Raw genomic sequence first — 17,762 nt, forward strand, 5'->3', positions numbered from 1 at the left:
TGTCCTGGCATATAAGAGTTGGGTGCAGAATTAATCTACATTTAACAGTGGGATGCCAAACCCAGTGTGGCTTGTTCGATAAGGACAGATCTTGCACCACCTAACTTACTTTGTTCATAATCATGTTCAGACATGCTAAAACTATAGCACAGAGACAAGACCTTAAACCCTACTGCTGTGAAGAACACTGAAAGTTCCATGAGCCACCAGCTGTTGCCATGGACCCAAAGGGCACCTCCCTGTCAACTGCAATGTCTGGGGGGCTGCCACTAAGGGTGGCTCCCTGCCAGTGCCATGCGGCTCCTGGTAGCAGCCAGTACACCTCATTTCCCAGGGGAGGAGGGGGGAGCCGGGAGGGAGGCAAGAGAAAGTAGAGGTGCCTAGGTGTTGCTCCTGCCCAGAAGCACCACCCCCTGCAGCTCCCACTGGCCAAGAACAAGGAACTGGGGCCAATGGGAATTGCAGGGACAGTGCCTGCAGAAAGGAGCAGTATGCAAAGCCAGGTGCATCCAGGGGTGTATTGGGTCCCTTCTGGGAGAGACAAGGGGCTGGGGCCACACAAAGTAAGTGCTGTCCCATTCTTCACCCTGAATCCACCCCGGAGACAGCACCCATATCCCTCCTCCACCTTAAGGCCATGCCCCAGTCCTGCACCCCATACTCCCTCTTATACCCTACTTGCAGTCAGCACCCCATACCTCCCCTCCCACACCCCATATCATCCTTTGCACCAGCCCTGACCCCCATCCGAGAGCCAGCTTCCCATGCCCTCTCCTGCACCCTATACCCCTACCCTCTTCTGCTGCCTGGAGTTCCCTCCTGCACCCCAACTCCCTGTCCCAGGCTTAGCCCAGAGCCCCCGCACACACTGCAAACCCCTCTACCCCAGCACAGAGCCTGCACTCCCCTCCCGAACCTCAACTCCCTGCCACAGCTCAGTGAAAGTGACTCAGGGTGAGGGAGACGAAGTGGAGGAGGGTGAAGAGTGCAGTGTGAGAATTTGAGGGCAGGGGAGGGGCCTGGAGGACGTGGCTCTCACACTGAAGGTTTTTTACCAACGTGGCTCACACTTCAAACACAGCGAAGAGCCCCACTGCTATTTCCACCAAGAAATTACAAAAGGTGAATGCCAACCAAAATGAAACTATTAATTTCCACACTTTCAAATGCACTATTTTAGCCATCATGTTTCAATCACATAAATAGAAGGAAAACATGCGGCAACTGAAACATTCTAGTGAGATTTTAATTCTATGTTTCACATACACATACATGAAAGGGAAAAAAAATTCCCAGATCTTGTCTGATTTAAACTGCAGATAGAAAATGCTACGAGTAACCTGAAGCTGTAAACAACATAGTAAAACCTCTCAATAATTGTATCTATACCATGGATATTTCTTTCCCTCTCCTCACCTCTTCTAGGCCATTGAGGGGTGTCATTTTCCCCAAATACCAGCTCAGTCCTGCAGATACTCAAGAAGTAAATACAGTTTACTTGAATTACTGGCATGAGTGGTTATACAAAGATTCTTCCCTTTCGAAAGCTCCTTGTGCTCTAAGTGACATTTCCTACAAATCGAAACAGGGAGTACTGGTAAAACTACTAATCTCTCCACACAACAGAACTTAAAGTGCTTCCATTGTACACCAACAGTATCACATTTTTACTGGGACATATTCAACTTTTAAAAGACCTCTGCTGAGGTTCTCCCCTGCCCCCTTCTCTTTTGTTTTACATTGTGGTAATAGAAACCACCACTGAACAATTACCAGAAAGAAATTTACTCACATGTAGCACTTGAGCACCTAAACATGAAATGCAGAAATAGGCACAGAAACATTTCAACTTCTCCCTTAAAATAAAAATCTACACATAAAACTTAGCATACTTTGAGCTCACAAAATCCAGAATAGATAAACACATCCTATCCTATGACATAAGGAAGACAGCTGGTCCCATCTGTTTCAAAGCATAGTGGAAACCTTATGCTTCTGAACCATACTTACATGTGAGGGCTGAGTTCATAAAAATTTCTGTTCCTGTATTCTTCAACTTTCTCTGGTGAATAAATGGGTAGCAGTCTGTATGGGTTTATTGATACAACCACACTGCCAATGTATGTCTGTAGAAGAAAAATAATGCAGAATGCAATGTTTTAGTACTACTGAAAAGGTGAGATTTTTATGACTTCTCCTTTTGAGAAAACATTTTTGCTGTTATTTAATTCTTCAGTCCTGTATTTCACGAAAGCGTTCAACATTTGGTAAGGAAAACCATCTTTTTACAAAGAATACATTCAAAACATGCATTTATATACTAAAAGTCTCTTAAAATCTCTCTTGAGCTCAAAGGTGCTACCGATATAAAAAGAACAGCAGCAACAACACTGGCAGACGTTTTAAGTATATCCTTACAGTATACAAGCAGACTGTTCCCAGGTTAACTAAATGGGGACCTATTTTTGAAAGAATTATCAGGTTCTGTTGTGCTGCACAAAGGAAAAGTGTGTTTATATCAAATAAATATAAAAGAGTTTTACGTATTTTTCCTAAACAATGGTAAACGATGTTATTCAATTCCAACTTCTCTTCAATATTTACAACAGAAAAGACGACAGTATTTTTTCAGTCCAATAAACCAAGCTGAAAGTAATTAACTTTATAAAGAAAAGAAAAAAAAGAGCGAGAGCCTCCCTCATAAGGTGCCTGGGTTAGCAAATTTCTCCATTACATATGCTCATGCACATCAAGTGAAGACGGCATAAAACAATGAGCACTTTGTTACATGATACACAAAACAGAAGTCACTCATTGTTCATTAATACTTTATGATGTTCTGTCCAGGGAACACACACACTAAAGCTACACAAACATTATTTAAAGATCAGAGGATCACAAGGTTTCCACTAAGTATTTCAGATCACTTACCGATATTTCCAATGTTAATACTGCTGACATGACACAGATCATCTGACTTCTGTGTGGGCTAACAGGTTGGGTGCTACCAATTCAGGTTGGAAAGGACACTGGACGAGAAACTGTAGGAGTTCACTCTGACGGCCATTTAACCTAACAGGCACTGAAATTCCTCAAGATCGTTAACACTCTCTTCAGGACTAAAGTCTACAGCAAAAACGTGCATCAGCAGAGCTACAGCCATCCAAGCTCTCCTCTAGCTGTGAAAGAGCTTGGCTTCAACAACTCGGCTAAGTCTACACTTAGCAGCCACTGCAGCACTGTCATGCTACATGAACCACGTAAATGAGGAGCACGGCTCCCAGCACTAGCAGCCTGTCTACACTGGTGCTTTACGGTGCTGTAAATTGATGAGCTTGGGAGGCAGGGAGAGCTTCTATACCCAGTGTTTTTTTGTGCCAGTAATGAGTACCGGCACCTCCATAACTTCAGGAGGGTGGTTGGGGAGCCCAATGAGTACCAGCTCCTTTAAAAGACAGACAGACACCACTGCCTGAGCCAGAAAGCTGTGGCACAGTGAAGTGGCAATGTAGACAAGGCCTTAATCTAATGTCTCTGCCAGGGGTGCACAAACATTTTATGTTGGGCCCCACTTTTTCCCTGAAGTTTGCAGGGCCCCTCCACAACCTGTATAATGTAATCAAAATCAATGGAAATTTCAGTTATGTTCATATAAAAATGTCTTTCAGCATGTGTAAGAAAACAACTATGTAGAATATAAAATCTTTATTAATCGTTCGATTAATGTGAATACACATTTAAAAATAGTAACGTATTTCAATCTTTTTAATGAGATGGATGAGGCTGAGACCCCACAGCTGACTGTTCTGCACTCCCCTTTATGAAATTTCACACACCCCCTGAAGGAGCCTGCCCCAATTTTACACACCTGTGTTCTGAGCTGGGGATGTGATTCTCTGGCTTTCATCAAGCTATCAAGTACAAAGAGCCCGGTACCATAGGTCATGCAGTAGAACCATACAAAGCCGTGCCAAGCACACACCCATTTGTTGCAGGCACACTGGGACCCTGGCATTAGTCACCCGCATTTCCACTGCCGGTAACCTTATATTTACACTCACACAAGCTCAATGAAAGCTAAAGCGAGTATGTACATGAGTAGAGGAATCACACCCCTAGCTTCTGTTGTACATGTAGCCTTACAAACTCCACAGATGCTTGAGAGCTAAGACAACCTGTTATAAATGGGGAGGTTTGTAAAGTCAGGATTCAAAGAAGTCACAATTCTTCTGTGGTTTTTCACTTCAGTCCCGAGGTGCAGCTTTTATTGTGCAAACAATGTGCTGTTGCAGTGAAACAGACAGACAGACAAGAGGAAAAGTAGGGACAGTTCAGTCTTATCTCACAGCATGGTTTAATATAACTGTGGCACTCGGTCAGAAGATCAGGGCTTCAACCTTTACTTAAAATTTTCCTAGCTTTGCCAAGGCTGGCTATCAAATGCAGTGCACAGCTATCTGCATCTCAAAACTGCAAGTTCACTAGAGATGCTGACGTTCTGGTGTGGCAGACCAGAAATTCTGCAAAACATCTCTCAGACTCATAAAAAAAAGCTGCTGCTTCAGCATGCACTGAATCTTAAGTTTCCAGCAACATTCACCACAGCCATGAGGATTAGACACAATTTAAGTAACAATAGCATTATATTTTGGGACATAATGCTCCCAAAAGTGGTGGATTCCTCAGCAAATTTAATGAACGCAGAACACAGAATATGCAAACTTCAGATTTTGCATCACTCTTGTTAAATATCATTATTATTTCCATAAAAAAAAAAGAGGCAAAATATTTCAGAACAAAATTTTGAAGAGAAAAATCAGGAATTTTAGGGCACTTCACCTTAACAATGAAATGGACCTGGATTTTCAAAAGTGCCAGGCACACACCATCTGAAAACAAGGCCCCTTTAAAGCAACACTGGCTGAATATCAAAAAGCTGATGTGACCAAAATCAGTCACTTTTTCATATCTTCACCAAATATAGTGTTTATATGGTACCCCCATCACTTCTTTTGCATTTGAGTGCCTTGCAATCTTCAATGGATGTATCTTATGAGATAAGGAAGTACTAATCTCCATTGTACAGATGGGCACTGAGGCACAAAGAGTCTAAGTGACTTTCCCAGGGTCACAAGGAAAATCAGTGGTGATGCAAGGAACTGAACCCGGGTATCCCCTATCTCAGGGTAGTTTCTAGACCATCCTTTCTTTCGGGGCTTATTTTACCCATCCTCATTATATCTGCAATGAAACAGTCTTTAACTGAGTTTTTCTGCACATTTTAGGGTTTTCCCCCCCAAATCAGTCTTTTTTAATCTATATAAAGACATCAAAAACAAGTAAATACTTCCCTCCGTCTTAAAAATATTACATGTTTACTATTTGGAAAAAAAACACTCAAGCAGAAAATTTGAATATTAAGTTTCAACACAGACTGTATTTGTTTAGCCGAGCTGTAAACCATGAAAAAGTCTGCCAGAGTCTTTCACCCCATTTGAAATGGAGTTGCAAACCTCATTCACTAGATCAGTGCTGTCCAATAGAAATTGAAGGATTGCCACAGTCACCCCCTCTCCCACTGCTCAAACAAATGCCCTCCCTCTCCCACAGTGCCAGCCACCCTCCCTGTCTGCCCCCGTGCAAACTGCCTTTGAGTCGCCAGGGCCACACAAGCTGCACCGTAGCCAGAGCTGAAAACACATGAGCTAAGCCATGGCCACAGCTGCCAGGCCCCACGAGGGCTGCAGGAGCCAAGTGGCTCCAGGCCAAGAGCAGCAGGTCGAGCTGCCACCACGTGCTTGTGGACGTGCACAGAGTGGGTGGAGGGTGCTCCACGTGTGTGGCTCTGAGCAGCCACATTTCACCACACCGCAGTGTCCAGTTGGCCACAGACCTAAACACACAAGAAGTTGCAATTTGTATCTTCTAGAGCCGTGGTTCCCAACATGGGCGCCATGGAAAAGGTAAATAAAATATGATAATAGAAAATAAGTTTTAAATAAATTGCAAAGTTAAGATCGATTATTATTTTTAAATTAAATATCTGTCAATAACATTATTAATTGCTGTTCAAAAATCTATGTTGTGGTTTCCTTTTTCATCCATAGTGGCTAGAATTGGCTTTGATGCACAAATGGTTTGGGGGATAATTGAGAAGCACTGTTCTAGTGACTCGTGCTTTATCTTTGCAATGCTTGTTGCCTACAGAACGAAGCCATAGAAAGCATTCTTACAATTCATTATACGGCTACTGCTGTGCCGAGATGTAATACTTCCCTAACTGTGTACAAGGCTTGCTATTGCTCAGTAAGCCTGTTTCAGAGCTGGTCAGATATGTACCAACAAAAAAAGTAACAATTCATCAAAATAGTCAGGGTTCTGTGGGAAAGCGTTGTTTAGACAAGCCCCTTAAAATCAGGACATTACTGCACAGCAAGCCAGAGTGTAAATCTACAGGGCACTAGTTTGCCACACAAAAAAACCCTGTATGGATGCCACTGCAGTAACATCCCATGCAAATAAGTCAAGACTAGCAAGGCTGGTTTACTGCCAGTTTACCCACCTTCCTCCTCAGCTCTGAGGCAGCATACTTGGCAGGCTGCTAGGGAACATAGGCACATTGGGCCTCTGGTCTCATGGGCTTCCAGGTTCCATGGCGGTGACAATGTCAATTTTTGCACAGGAGGGAAGACTGGGTTTTTTGGCTCATCTCAGTTTGTATGATCTTGCAGTGGAAGGTAAACAGTAATCTTCCACTGCATCTATCCTGTCTCCAAGCTTACACAGAAACTTGGAAACCCATCAATGGGTACTTCTATTTACTGTTGGTAAGAGTAACTAAGTGGTCCATGAAAGTAGCAGACTCTGCTCATACAGTTCCACAATCTCTGCCTACAGACTCCCTGTGTAAGACTCTTCACTGGAATTATGGAAGGTTGTTAATACCAGCATAGCTCACTGCACAACCATTGCCAAAAGGCAGCAAAGAGAGGTCGGTGGGCAGGCAGGTCTTGAAGGAATTCAGCTGGGTAGACACTGAAATCATCAACAGGGGTCTTCAAGAAGCTGAAGGAGCCCTTTAAGCTATTTCACCACTATCATATGTACTTTAGCTGCTGAGGTTCTTTGTAAAGCACTAGAATATCACAGAAAGACAGGTAGAAGACAGAAACCTTTGATTTTGTTTTTAGTTTTGAAGATAGGTATTTAAAGAACATTTAGAACTGACCTTGTATAGCTAAGCATTGCTTAAACCATGTGTTTTGAGAATAGAAGTCAGCTGTTCATTGCCATGCATGTACAAAACTAGACAATACAATCCCAAAATAACCAATATTTCAAAAGTTCAAGCAGCTATATACAGAAAAGGACATACCAATTATGCCTATTTTCAACTTAAACATAGTAAGAAACCATTGCTTTTGGACTAAAAGTGGCTTAGATGAGCTAAAAAGTTTTTCCCTCCTTTTAAAATGAATACCTGTACAGCAAGCAAGAAGCCTAATCTTTGCCAGTGGGGGTTAATCGGATTCTATATAGCCACCATATAATATCTTTGTTCCCACAAGAATTCTGTTAATTCTAGCACTTAACCCTTGTACTCCACATGGTACATAGGTCATCTACAAGTCTCCTCCACTCCACTGTGTCTTGGGACAAAACTGCTTGCTGTATCTAGGAGTACTCCAGTTGTTGTCCTTCAGTCTTAGTGTGGCCTAGCCATCCCCACTTTCTTCTCTTGATTTCAATGTCAGTTGCTTCTTGTCCTGATCTGTTCCAAAGCTCCTAATTTGTGACAAAGCCTTGCCTTTTGAGGTGAAGGATGTACTTCAGGCATCTGTTTATGAATGTCTGTAGTTTGTGATGTAAAGACTTTTTAGTATGCCAGATCTCGCATCCATCCAAGAGCACACTCTTCACATGTGTTGAAAATCCGCAGTTTCATCTTCTAAGATATTATTTGTGAACTCCACATGGGACAGAGTCTTGAATGCAGCCATTGCTTTCTTTATCCTGGCACTGATATCCTTGTCTGTTCCTCCATCTATGCCCATAATACTCCCCAAGTAGGTGAACTGTTCCCTAGTCCATCAAGCTCTGACATGGAACCCACGAGGAAAAAACACAAAAAAAGGAAGACCTCGGACAACGTCTACTGAGATTGAACGACAAGTGGGGTATTCCTGGAGCCAGCTATAAGTTTCGTCCCAAGACGGAGTGAAGTGGAGGAGACTTGTACATGACCTATGCTTCATGTGGTGTACAAGGGTTACGTAGTAGTCTATGCTTTACAGAGGCAAGAAGCAGTTGAACTCTGACTCATAGGGTGAGTGGGAACATGCAGGGAGATAAGACAGATCCACCAAAAACATTTTATTCAATCTTCCCCGTGTCTTCTTCACTTCTTTTTCAGATGAAATGCCTGACATCTCAGGAGCATGTATTGAGACCCAATCTTGCTATACTTGATAGCAACGTGGGAAAAGTACTGAACATTTCAAGATAGCTAGGTCAGAAATAGAAATACAGTTGAATGGAAAGAGTAAAACTATCAAACAAACAGGTTACATTACAAGGCAAAAACATAATGAAAAACAGGAAGCATCCTCAATTTACAAAATAACTTTAGCACAAACCAAACCAGCAGCATGACTACTTACTCAAATTTTAGGCCTGATTGTTATCTCAGACAACAAACTCCCTTAACTAATTATGCTGAACCATCAAATATGAAAGGTTCAAATGAAAGCAAAACCTTCAAAGTATGTTCATCACTATACAAGTCCATTCCTAACCAGAAGATCTCACACTGCATGCACAAACAACCCAAAGATGTTAAATGCAATGAGAAACCAAGACAATCTATTCTAGGGGTTTTGTGTTCAAGATGATGAAGTGAGAGGGAGACATTATAGATGACTTCTGCTGGCCTTTGAACCCAAGAAAGTGAGCTTTCAGACTGCTAAAAGATAAACTGTTTATAATTTAGACAGTCTTGCAGCCCTGTTTCATTTCCACCTTTCCGCTTACGGGTCAGCAAGGCTCTTTGTTGCAGAACAGTAAGGTATTGGTTTATACTGCAATTCCAATATGAACTGCGGGGAGAGGACTAGAGTTATACAAATGGAAAAAGGGTCATCAAGAAACAAACCTGTAACTTACTTTATGAGGAAGATAAAAAAAAAAAAAAAAAAAGCTTCTTTTACCTGAAACATAGGTTGGAAAGGAGAAGCAGTAAGACTGAATGAGAATGAACATTGTATTCACCCCTCTCCTAAGAAATCTCATGGCCCCACCTTGCTTGGTTGTTTTCTAGTCCAGAAGAGGATAAGATGCAAACTACTTAAAATTTGATGAAGATGTAAGGGAGGAAAATTAAAAACAGGTAGTAATGTCATGGAATGAACACTGTAAACGATTAAATCGGATGGAGGATGGTTTTAAAACAAATATCCAAACAGCAGCAATGAGTAGTAAAGGAGGAAACAACCTAGCAAGGAGGAGTTGATTGCAAATATATAGTTCCACCCAATTTGATGGAAGTGATCGTGTAATGAGAAGTTTCATGACTTCAAAGAAAGAGAGGAACAATAGACTTCAAAAAATTAGAATTTAAACATCCCAAAAAATTGACAGATAAGGTGAAGAAAACCCGAAGGAAAAAAAAAAAAAAAGACATTCACTAAAGCTGCCTGGTCTTCAAGAGAGAAAGTATTACAGACATTAGCAGGCATGCCACAACTATCTCATGCAAAGGAAAACCCAAAAGTACAATACGAGACCTATACAATTCCCTTAGTAGCTCTTTAAAAACCTGAAAGTCAAAAAGGAATCCTACAGAAGTGGAAACAGTCACAAATTACTGGCAATGAGTACATAAGAACAGCACAAGCACATAGGGACAAAAACAGAAAAGCTAAGCCACAAAGTGAGTTACACCAAACAAGAGACAATAAGAGCCGCTTTATACTAAGAGCAAAAGAAAGATGAAACAAATTGTAGATGTACTACTTAGTGAAGACAAGCAAACATCCAGAAAACTGAGATATTTAATGCCTATTATACTTGTCACTGCTTAAAAAAAAAAAAAAATATGGAGGATCACACACAACACAATTAACAAGTGGGATGGAACAGAAGCCAAAACAGAATAAGAAACAGTTAAAAGAGTATTTAGGTAAGGTAGATGTATTCACATCAGCAGGGTCTGATGAAAATTTATCCTAGGGCACATGAGGACCTCGCTGAGGCACGCTCTCAATAGTTAGTGATTATCTTCAAGAACTCATGGAGGACTGTTTGGATCCTGCAGGACTGGAGAAGAGCAAACATAGTACCTACTTTTAAAACAGTGGACCAAAGACATGAAATCAAAATTACACAATTTTTGCACAGCCAGCAGATACTAGGGTAAATAAAGACTAAGCAGCATGCAGTTGTGAAGAAATGATGCCAAATCAACCTAATTTCCTACTTTGACAGGATTATTGGTCTACTGAATGGATGGGATGGGGACGGATCCCAGACCTTGATTTTACTAAGGTTTCTCGTACAGCCTCTTATGACATTCTTGCAGGCAAACGAGAGAAATAAGGCCCAGGTGAAGTTACTATAAAATGGGTAAACAGCTGGTTGAAAGAACACATTCAGAGTAAGTAACAATAGTTTGCTGTCAAACTGCGAGGATGCATCTCAGGGCTTCCACAGGGGCTGGGCCTGTATCCAGTACTATTCAAATAAGTTCCTTAATTACTTGGATAATTGAGCAAGGAGTGAGCATACAAAACTTGCAATCCCTCCTAGACTGTCGTCATCTGCAAGAACTCTGTAGGACAGGATTAGAATTCACTGTAACCCTGATAAATTGGGGGACTGGGCTAAAATTTACAAAATGAAATCAACAAAGACAAGTGCAGAGTACTATACTTCGGAAGGAGAAGGTCAAACGCACAGCTATAACATAGGGAATAATTGGGTAGGTAGTCATGTTGCAGAATAATATCTGGGGGTTCAGGAGTCAACGAGGAGAGGACTGGCTCAACATCGAGTCTAAAGAGCTCTGGGCTGGCATGATCAGCTTCCTTGGGCACCTGTTGAACATCAGCTTCCTTCTCTTCATCGGCCTCCTGCTCCCCCTCTCTGCTCCCACCAGAGTCCCGAAATGGTCCCCTGAAGCGCTCATTAGCTTTGGGGACCATGGTCGGTCTCCCCCAAGAATGGCGTCCAGCTGGTCACGGTAGCGGCACATTTTGGGAGATGACCCAGATTGCCTGTTGGCTTCTCTCACTTTGTGATATTTCTGCCTGAGCTCCTTTACTTTGACCCAGCATCGATGAGCATCCCAACCATACCCATTCATGTTCATGCCCTGCAAACTCTTCTCATAAGTGTCCACAGTTCACTTGTTTACTCGCAGTCTGCTCATCACCGTTTCCTTGGAGACGAATGAGATTCCCACACAGTAATGAAATCCAGGATCCCTTTTGCAACCCTAAGTAGTCACGATGGTTAGATGGCTTGATGCAATGGCTACATGTGATGGATTGCTCCTGAGGTGCACTAGCCATGCTGGTCAGAAAGCAAATTAATTCAAGTTCCCAGTCTTCCTATTACCTATATCCTGCGCACCTGGAGAGCAGCCAAGGTGAAAGCACCTGGAACAGACACCTGTGGGCCACCTCGGAGGCCAATAAAAATCAATTTAAAGTAATGATGTTTCCACACAAGCATTAATTTGCCCTTTTAAATTTGAACTTGCTACCTCAAAGGGTTGGCAGAGGAAAGCTGACCTTAGTGCCCCTTAAAATTGACCTAGTGGTAATTACAGTGAAGACCATCACATTGTAAAATCGAGCTAAGTGCCTTAAAATTGACTTTATCCTCTAATGTAGACGTAGCCTCAGTTGCTCTCAAACTGTTCACTGGAATCTCCAAGTATTCAGCATTAGTGATCAGATATTGAAGCTACTGATTAACCAACCAAATTACAAATTATAGTATTTGTTTGCTGTTCCACTAGCCAAAACTTTGCATTTCTGCCTCTTAAAACAAAAAAGTTAGTTGCACCAGGACGGTCATTTGGTTGATTAAACAAGTTTGGGTTCACTTTCTGTAAACATCTCTGAAAAGGAGAATTCTGCTCAGATAAACATTTGCAAAAGCATGAATAAAAAGAGATGTTTTTTAAAAAAAAAAAAAAAAAAAAAAAAACACAACTTACTGGTTGCAAAATTTGCTTTAAAAAAGTTGTTAAAATATTTACTAACAATGAGAGCTTTTTGAGTGAGAAAAGAACTGTAGACTTATACCTCACATCAGCCACTTCCAGACACATACTCAGTTTCTTTTTTTTCCCAATGAACACATGCACATCAGCCAGCAAGCTCCCGAAACCACTCAACACAAGATTACTGCAAAATCCTGCGGTAATTATTAGAACATTTGGCCTAACTCCAACTAAACTGGCCTTTATGCTTATTTTTATAGAAACAGTCTCCAGTTTTGCACTCTGGAATGCAACCCAACACCCGACTCCATTAAACTTTCTGTCAAAAGAGTATGAACATGTACAACATGTAACCAATTCAGTAGCCAGTTGTCTATTATGAGCATTCTTCTTTCCTCCAGTGAGACCAAGAACATGCCGGGTTTGAAACACTGTATATTTTCCCCTCCAAGAACTTTGATACCAAAACACAAATTTGAATTTTTAAGCTTGAAGAAAAGGGTTGCCAACTTTCTAATGACTCCAAACCAGATACCCTTGTCTTGCCCCCACCCTACCCAGACTGAGGTCCCATCCCCCACTCATTCCATTACCCCCTCCCTCTGTTGCTCACTCTCCCCACTCTCCCTTGTCGTCACTAGGAAGAGGGTTGTGGTGCAAGAATTGAGGGGTTCAGGTATGGGAGGAAACTCTGGCCTAGGGAAGAGGGTTGGGGTTCGGCCTAACTGGGGGTGCAGGCTCTGGGGTGGGGCTAGGAATGAAGCGTTTAGAGTACAGGAGGAGGCTCAGGGCTTGAGCAGGGGGGCTCTGAGGGGGTAGTTCTTTCCTCAGGCAGCACAGGGGGACTTAGGCAAGCTCCCTGCCTGCCCTGGTTCTGGGCAGCTGCTAGGAACAGGTGAGGCCAGGTGGCTGTGAGGTGCAGTCAATTCCTCCCATCTTAAGTCTTGAATTTTTGTAACAAGCCTCTCTGCATTACACTTCCCACTTTGGAAGTAGCCATTCGATGTGCACTCAGAGCCAAATCCTGACTGCCCAGAGAGACAGGTGACCACATTAGGGCCATCTTATCGGAAGCCACGGAACACCTACAGATAGTATTGTATACACAATGTCCTGCAGATCTTGAGCTCTTGGCAGGTTCCATTTGCAATCCAGGTTGAACCTCTCTCACTCGGCACCCTTGGGACCTGACTGATGCTGGATGAGAGAATTTGCTGAATCTCAGGAGGTCAATGTTGTCTAGCACGTTACCAAAACTTCCACTGCTCACTGGACTCTTAGAATACATTTAAGGGTAAATTACAGCTAAATAACAGCACAGAAACTGGGAGCCAGGACTGGTGGCTGTAAACAAACTTTATGGGCCCACAGGAAACTTGGCCACACCCACACCCAGCTAACAAAAATCATGCCAAATTGAGTTTGCCAAATGAGAGAGTTCTGGATTAGAGAGGTTCAACATGCAGAGAGAAGATAGCCATTTGATCTGCAACAATGCACACCCACCAGCCAAACATCTGATGGAGAAAAGGCTTTGAAGGGGAGAAGAGTATGTAGTTCTCCTTCCTCCAAAGAAAGGAGCTTGTAAAAAGTCCAATTTACTTTCTCCTTTGGTGACAGATTCATTGGCATCATGCTTTCAATTATGCAATTACCTAGAAAGACCATCTTACATGGTTATGCAGCGAGCTTTGCACACTGCAAAACTAACTTTAAAAAAATAAATATCTAAATAATCCATGTTAGACAGTCTACTCCTCCCAGGTCAATCCCTTTGAGGATTATAAAAAAGATTTTTAACATGATTGTACAACTGTAACAACCACATAGCTCAGACATCAACTATGTATGTTAATTTACCAGAAACTGTTTAAAAACTAAGATTTCATCAATGTCAAAAAATGGCTGTAGGCACAAAAGATAACTGAATCTCCCGTGCTGTTTTGGCAATTTTTTTTAACCGGTACAGTTGAATGGTGAAATGAGGAAGGAAATTGAATCTACAAATGAATCAAGAAAGAACAAGTCCATTTATATTGCTCCATGAATGCACCCTGCAGGGCCAGGTTTATTCAACAGGCACGAACTGAAGTTTGCAGGGCTTGTTTGTCTCTTTCAGTAATCTCCATTTACTCCCCATGACAGCATGCAAAACATGAGGTCCTATATGTTAAAACATTCATTAGTTCCAGATGTAAAAGGGGATTCCTTGTGTCTAAGCTTAAGTTTAAAACAAAACAAAAAAAGTGAAAAATGCATTTCCCAGGATTAAGTTTTGTGATGGGAGGGGAAAGGTGAAGTAGAGTTTTTTGCTTTTTAAAAAATGAACAGGAAATGCTGAAAAAAAAACCTCCATCTACTTGACAGTTTAGAAAGCTGCAGAAAACAAAATTGTGGGGGTGAAATTTAAATAGCACTAAGAACACAATTGAGCTGGAACTGAAATACCATTCCTTGAATTGCATTATTAAAAAAAACTGCAAATCAGATAACGTCTACTCAGCAATACCCTGCTTAGCACTTCCTTGAAACAGCTATTGCCTTTATTGGCTCTGAATTAAATATCTGAATACAGTAAATACTCTGCTTTCATCTTAAAAGGTTCCACCGTTAGTGGGTAGATTATTGTTTGGTCTTTAAAAAAAAAAAAAAAGTTTACTAAAGTGGTAGGCAAAGCTGACTGAAATATCACTAAACCTTCTTACCCAGCCTCCAAAACAGGAGTTCAACTACCTGTTTTAGAGGTCTTTCAACTTGTCAGCAACTCTTCAAACACAATGCATTTAAATTTCAGGATTTTCCACCTCAAAAGCAAATGTTCCTATATTACTGAAGAAAATGACACTTACCTTTATTTGTCAAAATGAGCACAAACAATTATGCTGCAGTAATACTCTAACACCTTAGCCAACAGAATTAGAATTTTGAAAAGCTAAATCTCTTGATAATCTCTAAAGATGGGCATCTTACCCACAAAAGCTCCTGACCTAAAAATTTGTTAGGAAATGAAGAGACAAACAAACAGAGTGGAAAGAGAGAAAATAAATGCAGGAACAATGCAGACAGACTATGATCGACAGCCAAAAGTGGAATTAAATGATGAAGGGACTAAATGCCTACATACCATCAGGAAGCATAGCACAAGTAACATTTTGAACAATTAAGATGAAAGCAGATTGATGATAAACCACAATTCAATAGGGCACACAGCTCACTAAGTGGGCTCTCTCAGAACATGTCCGATGCTGGACAAGAGGAATTTGCCAGACCACGCAAAGTCAATATTGTCTGGCAGCATTACCAAAACTTCCACCGCTAACTGGACCCTTGGAGGATATTTAGGGGTAAATTACAGCTAAATAACAGCACAGAATACTGAGAGCCAGGATTAGTGACTGGAAAAAAACTTTATGGAACCACAGGAAATTTGGCTACACCCATGATAAGTGTCATCCACCTAACTAAAATCATGCCAGATTACAAATGTTGCCGGACAGGAGCATTCTGGATTAAAGAGTTTCAACCTGTATTTTAGTCCTTGTGGCTATAAGGGCTCTGGCTTGGAAAGCAGGGCTACGCTTGGACTCATAGCTTCTGTCATCTTTAAGTATGTTTTCCAAGCTGTGTCTTCCTCTCAGGACCTAGGAGAGCTCTTGAACCACATTACTACAGTGACACAGGTACACGATCTACTTTTTATAGAAGTACATAAAAGTAAATTTGTCCCTAATGAGGTCACTCAAAAATCCAGTTGAAGAACTGGGGTCAGGACAGCAGTCTATTTTCAATCCCTGATATAACAATTAGAACACATTTCTGCTTTCCAATTTATCACCTTTCAGAAATAAATACACATGAAAATTGTGATTATTCTCACACACACCTAAGTTTGCAAACCACATTTCCAGCTGCAAACAGAACCGCACACACTTTGTAAGTGACAACTTCTCATGTTTCAGCTAATCCTTGTGGAAAAGTTCCATTCACACTCTAAATTTGTACTATTTATTCCACCATATCAACGATACTCATCCCATAGATCATGAAAAAAAGGTGCCAATTTGCTGCTTATTTTCATAGAAGCAGATTTACTTGAAAACATATCTTCCTCATACAGCAAAAGATCTAACTATTTACACCGCTGATTCCCACGGTGTCCTGTCTTGAGTACACCATGTGAACCTGTGGAAAAGTAACTGCCCACTGGCAGACTTGAACCTCGGACCTCTGGATCTTAGTGCAGGCAGCTCTACAGTTTGAGTTAAAAATCCAGCTGCCACTCAGCTTAGGCTCCAGAGGATGCTCATTCTTTCTCTGGGAAGTGGTCTAGGTGGCACTACATGGGACAATGAACCACACATAGGTGGGTGGGTTATACAAAGGATTTTGAAACACATCTGAGGAAGATCACATGCAAATGACTGAATACAGCAGAGCCTCAGTCACAGTGAAAAAATAAATAAATAAAATAGAAAGGAAAAATAAAGAGGTGATAAGTACCTCTAGCTAATGTAATAATCAGTACTTCTATTGTAAAAGAAAAGAGGAGGAACTGGTATGCACCTTGCTTTCTGCACCTCTGCCCCTTCCCCCCACCACCCACGGCAATAGGAATAAGTGGATTTTGAAGTTCTGGGGATCCTTTCGAGAAGGACTCCCACCTGGATGAGCCACGTGGCAGCAAAAAGCAGCAATTTTGAAGTGCCGCGGCTGGCGGCATGCTAATGAGGCACCGAATATTCATTTCAGTGCTTCATTAGTAATCTTTGAAATTTGCACAGCCATTTCAAAGATTTGTGCTAGCACAGACAAGGCCATGTTGTATAGTTGACCTGCACTCCCTATACAATACTTTCTTAAAAGAAAAAAGGACTACTTACATATATTTCACTGTGGTCAAAGCGCTTTTTGAGATTGTTAATGAATGAATCTTCATTGAGAGGCTCTAAAAGGACCATATCTCCCACTCCAATCATGTTGTCTAGAAGTGAGGTCTTCACCTCCATTTTGGCCATTTTCTTCTGTTGGGAGAGAAAAAGCAACCTAAGCATGCTTAATTTGAAAGGGTTCCATTTATTCACATTTGTAAGAGCCATCCAGGAGGCTGGCTGATCACACATAGTGTCATTTCTATTAAACATTTTTCAAAGTTATTTTTTACCATCTAGAAAGGTCAGAATTCACAACAATAATGTGAAAGCAAAGCAATGTGTATATAAAACAAAGGCACCTAAAATATAACCCACAAAGTTCTAAAACACAACCCATATTTGCCACATCAGATATCCAGAGGCAGTTTAAGGTGACTAAAGATTCCAGCATGGCAGACCCCATGATTCCTTGATTTGTTTTCATGGGAAATGAGCCAGACACAAAGTAATTTTTATTTGCATTTAATTCATATGGATATATTTCAAATTTAAGTCCCAATCGTGAAGTCCCTATGCAAGCAGATTTTCCAAGGACTTAATAAAGAGTTCCCTCTTAGAAGCCAATTATTTCTAAAACCGAAAAAATCAAGAAATGAATTCCAATT

At 41.4% G+C, this 17,762-nt stretch overlaps 1 protein-coding gene across 3 annotated transcripts in view; it reads right to left on the minus strand.

The window, feature by feature from the left end:
* MYO1B (myosin IB) overlaps positions 1-17,762 on the minus strand; it is a 198,864-nt gene that overhangs the window by 153,756 nt on the left and 27,346 nt on the right. For all 3 annotated transcript variants that reach the window (XM_075000691.1, XM_075000690.1, XM_075000689.1), the window contains exons 2-3: positions 17,107-17,247; positions 2,011-2,126 (exon numbers count right to left, since the gene is read on the minus strand). In XM_075000691.1, coding sequence (XP_074856792.1) covers positions 2,011-2,126; positions 17,107-17,241 — 251 coding nt within the window. In that variant the 5' untranslated portion in view covers positions 17,242-17,247. The remainder of the gene's footprint in view (positions 1-2,010; positions 2,127-17,106; positions 17,248-17,762) is intronic.

This window comes from Carettochelys insculpta, chromosome 8 (assembly GCF_033958435.1).
Source record: "Carettochelys insculpta isolate YL-2023 chromosome 8, ASM3395843v1, whole genome shotgun sequence".
NCBI classification, from domain to species: Eukaryota; Metazoa; Chordata; order Testudines; family Carettochelyidae; genus Carettochelys; species Carettochelys insculpta.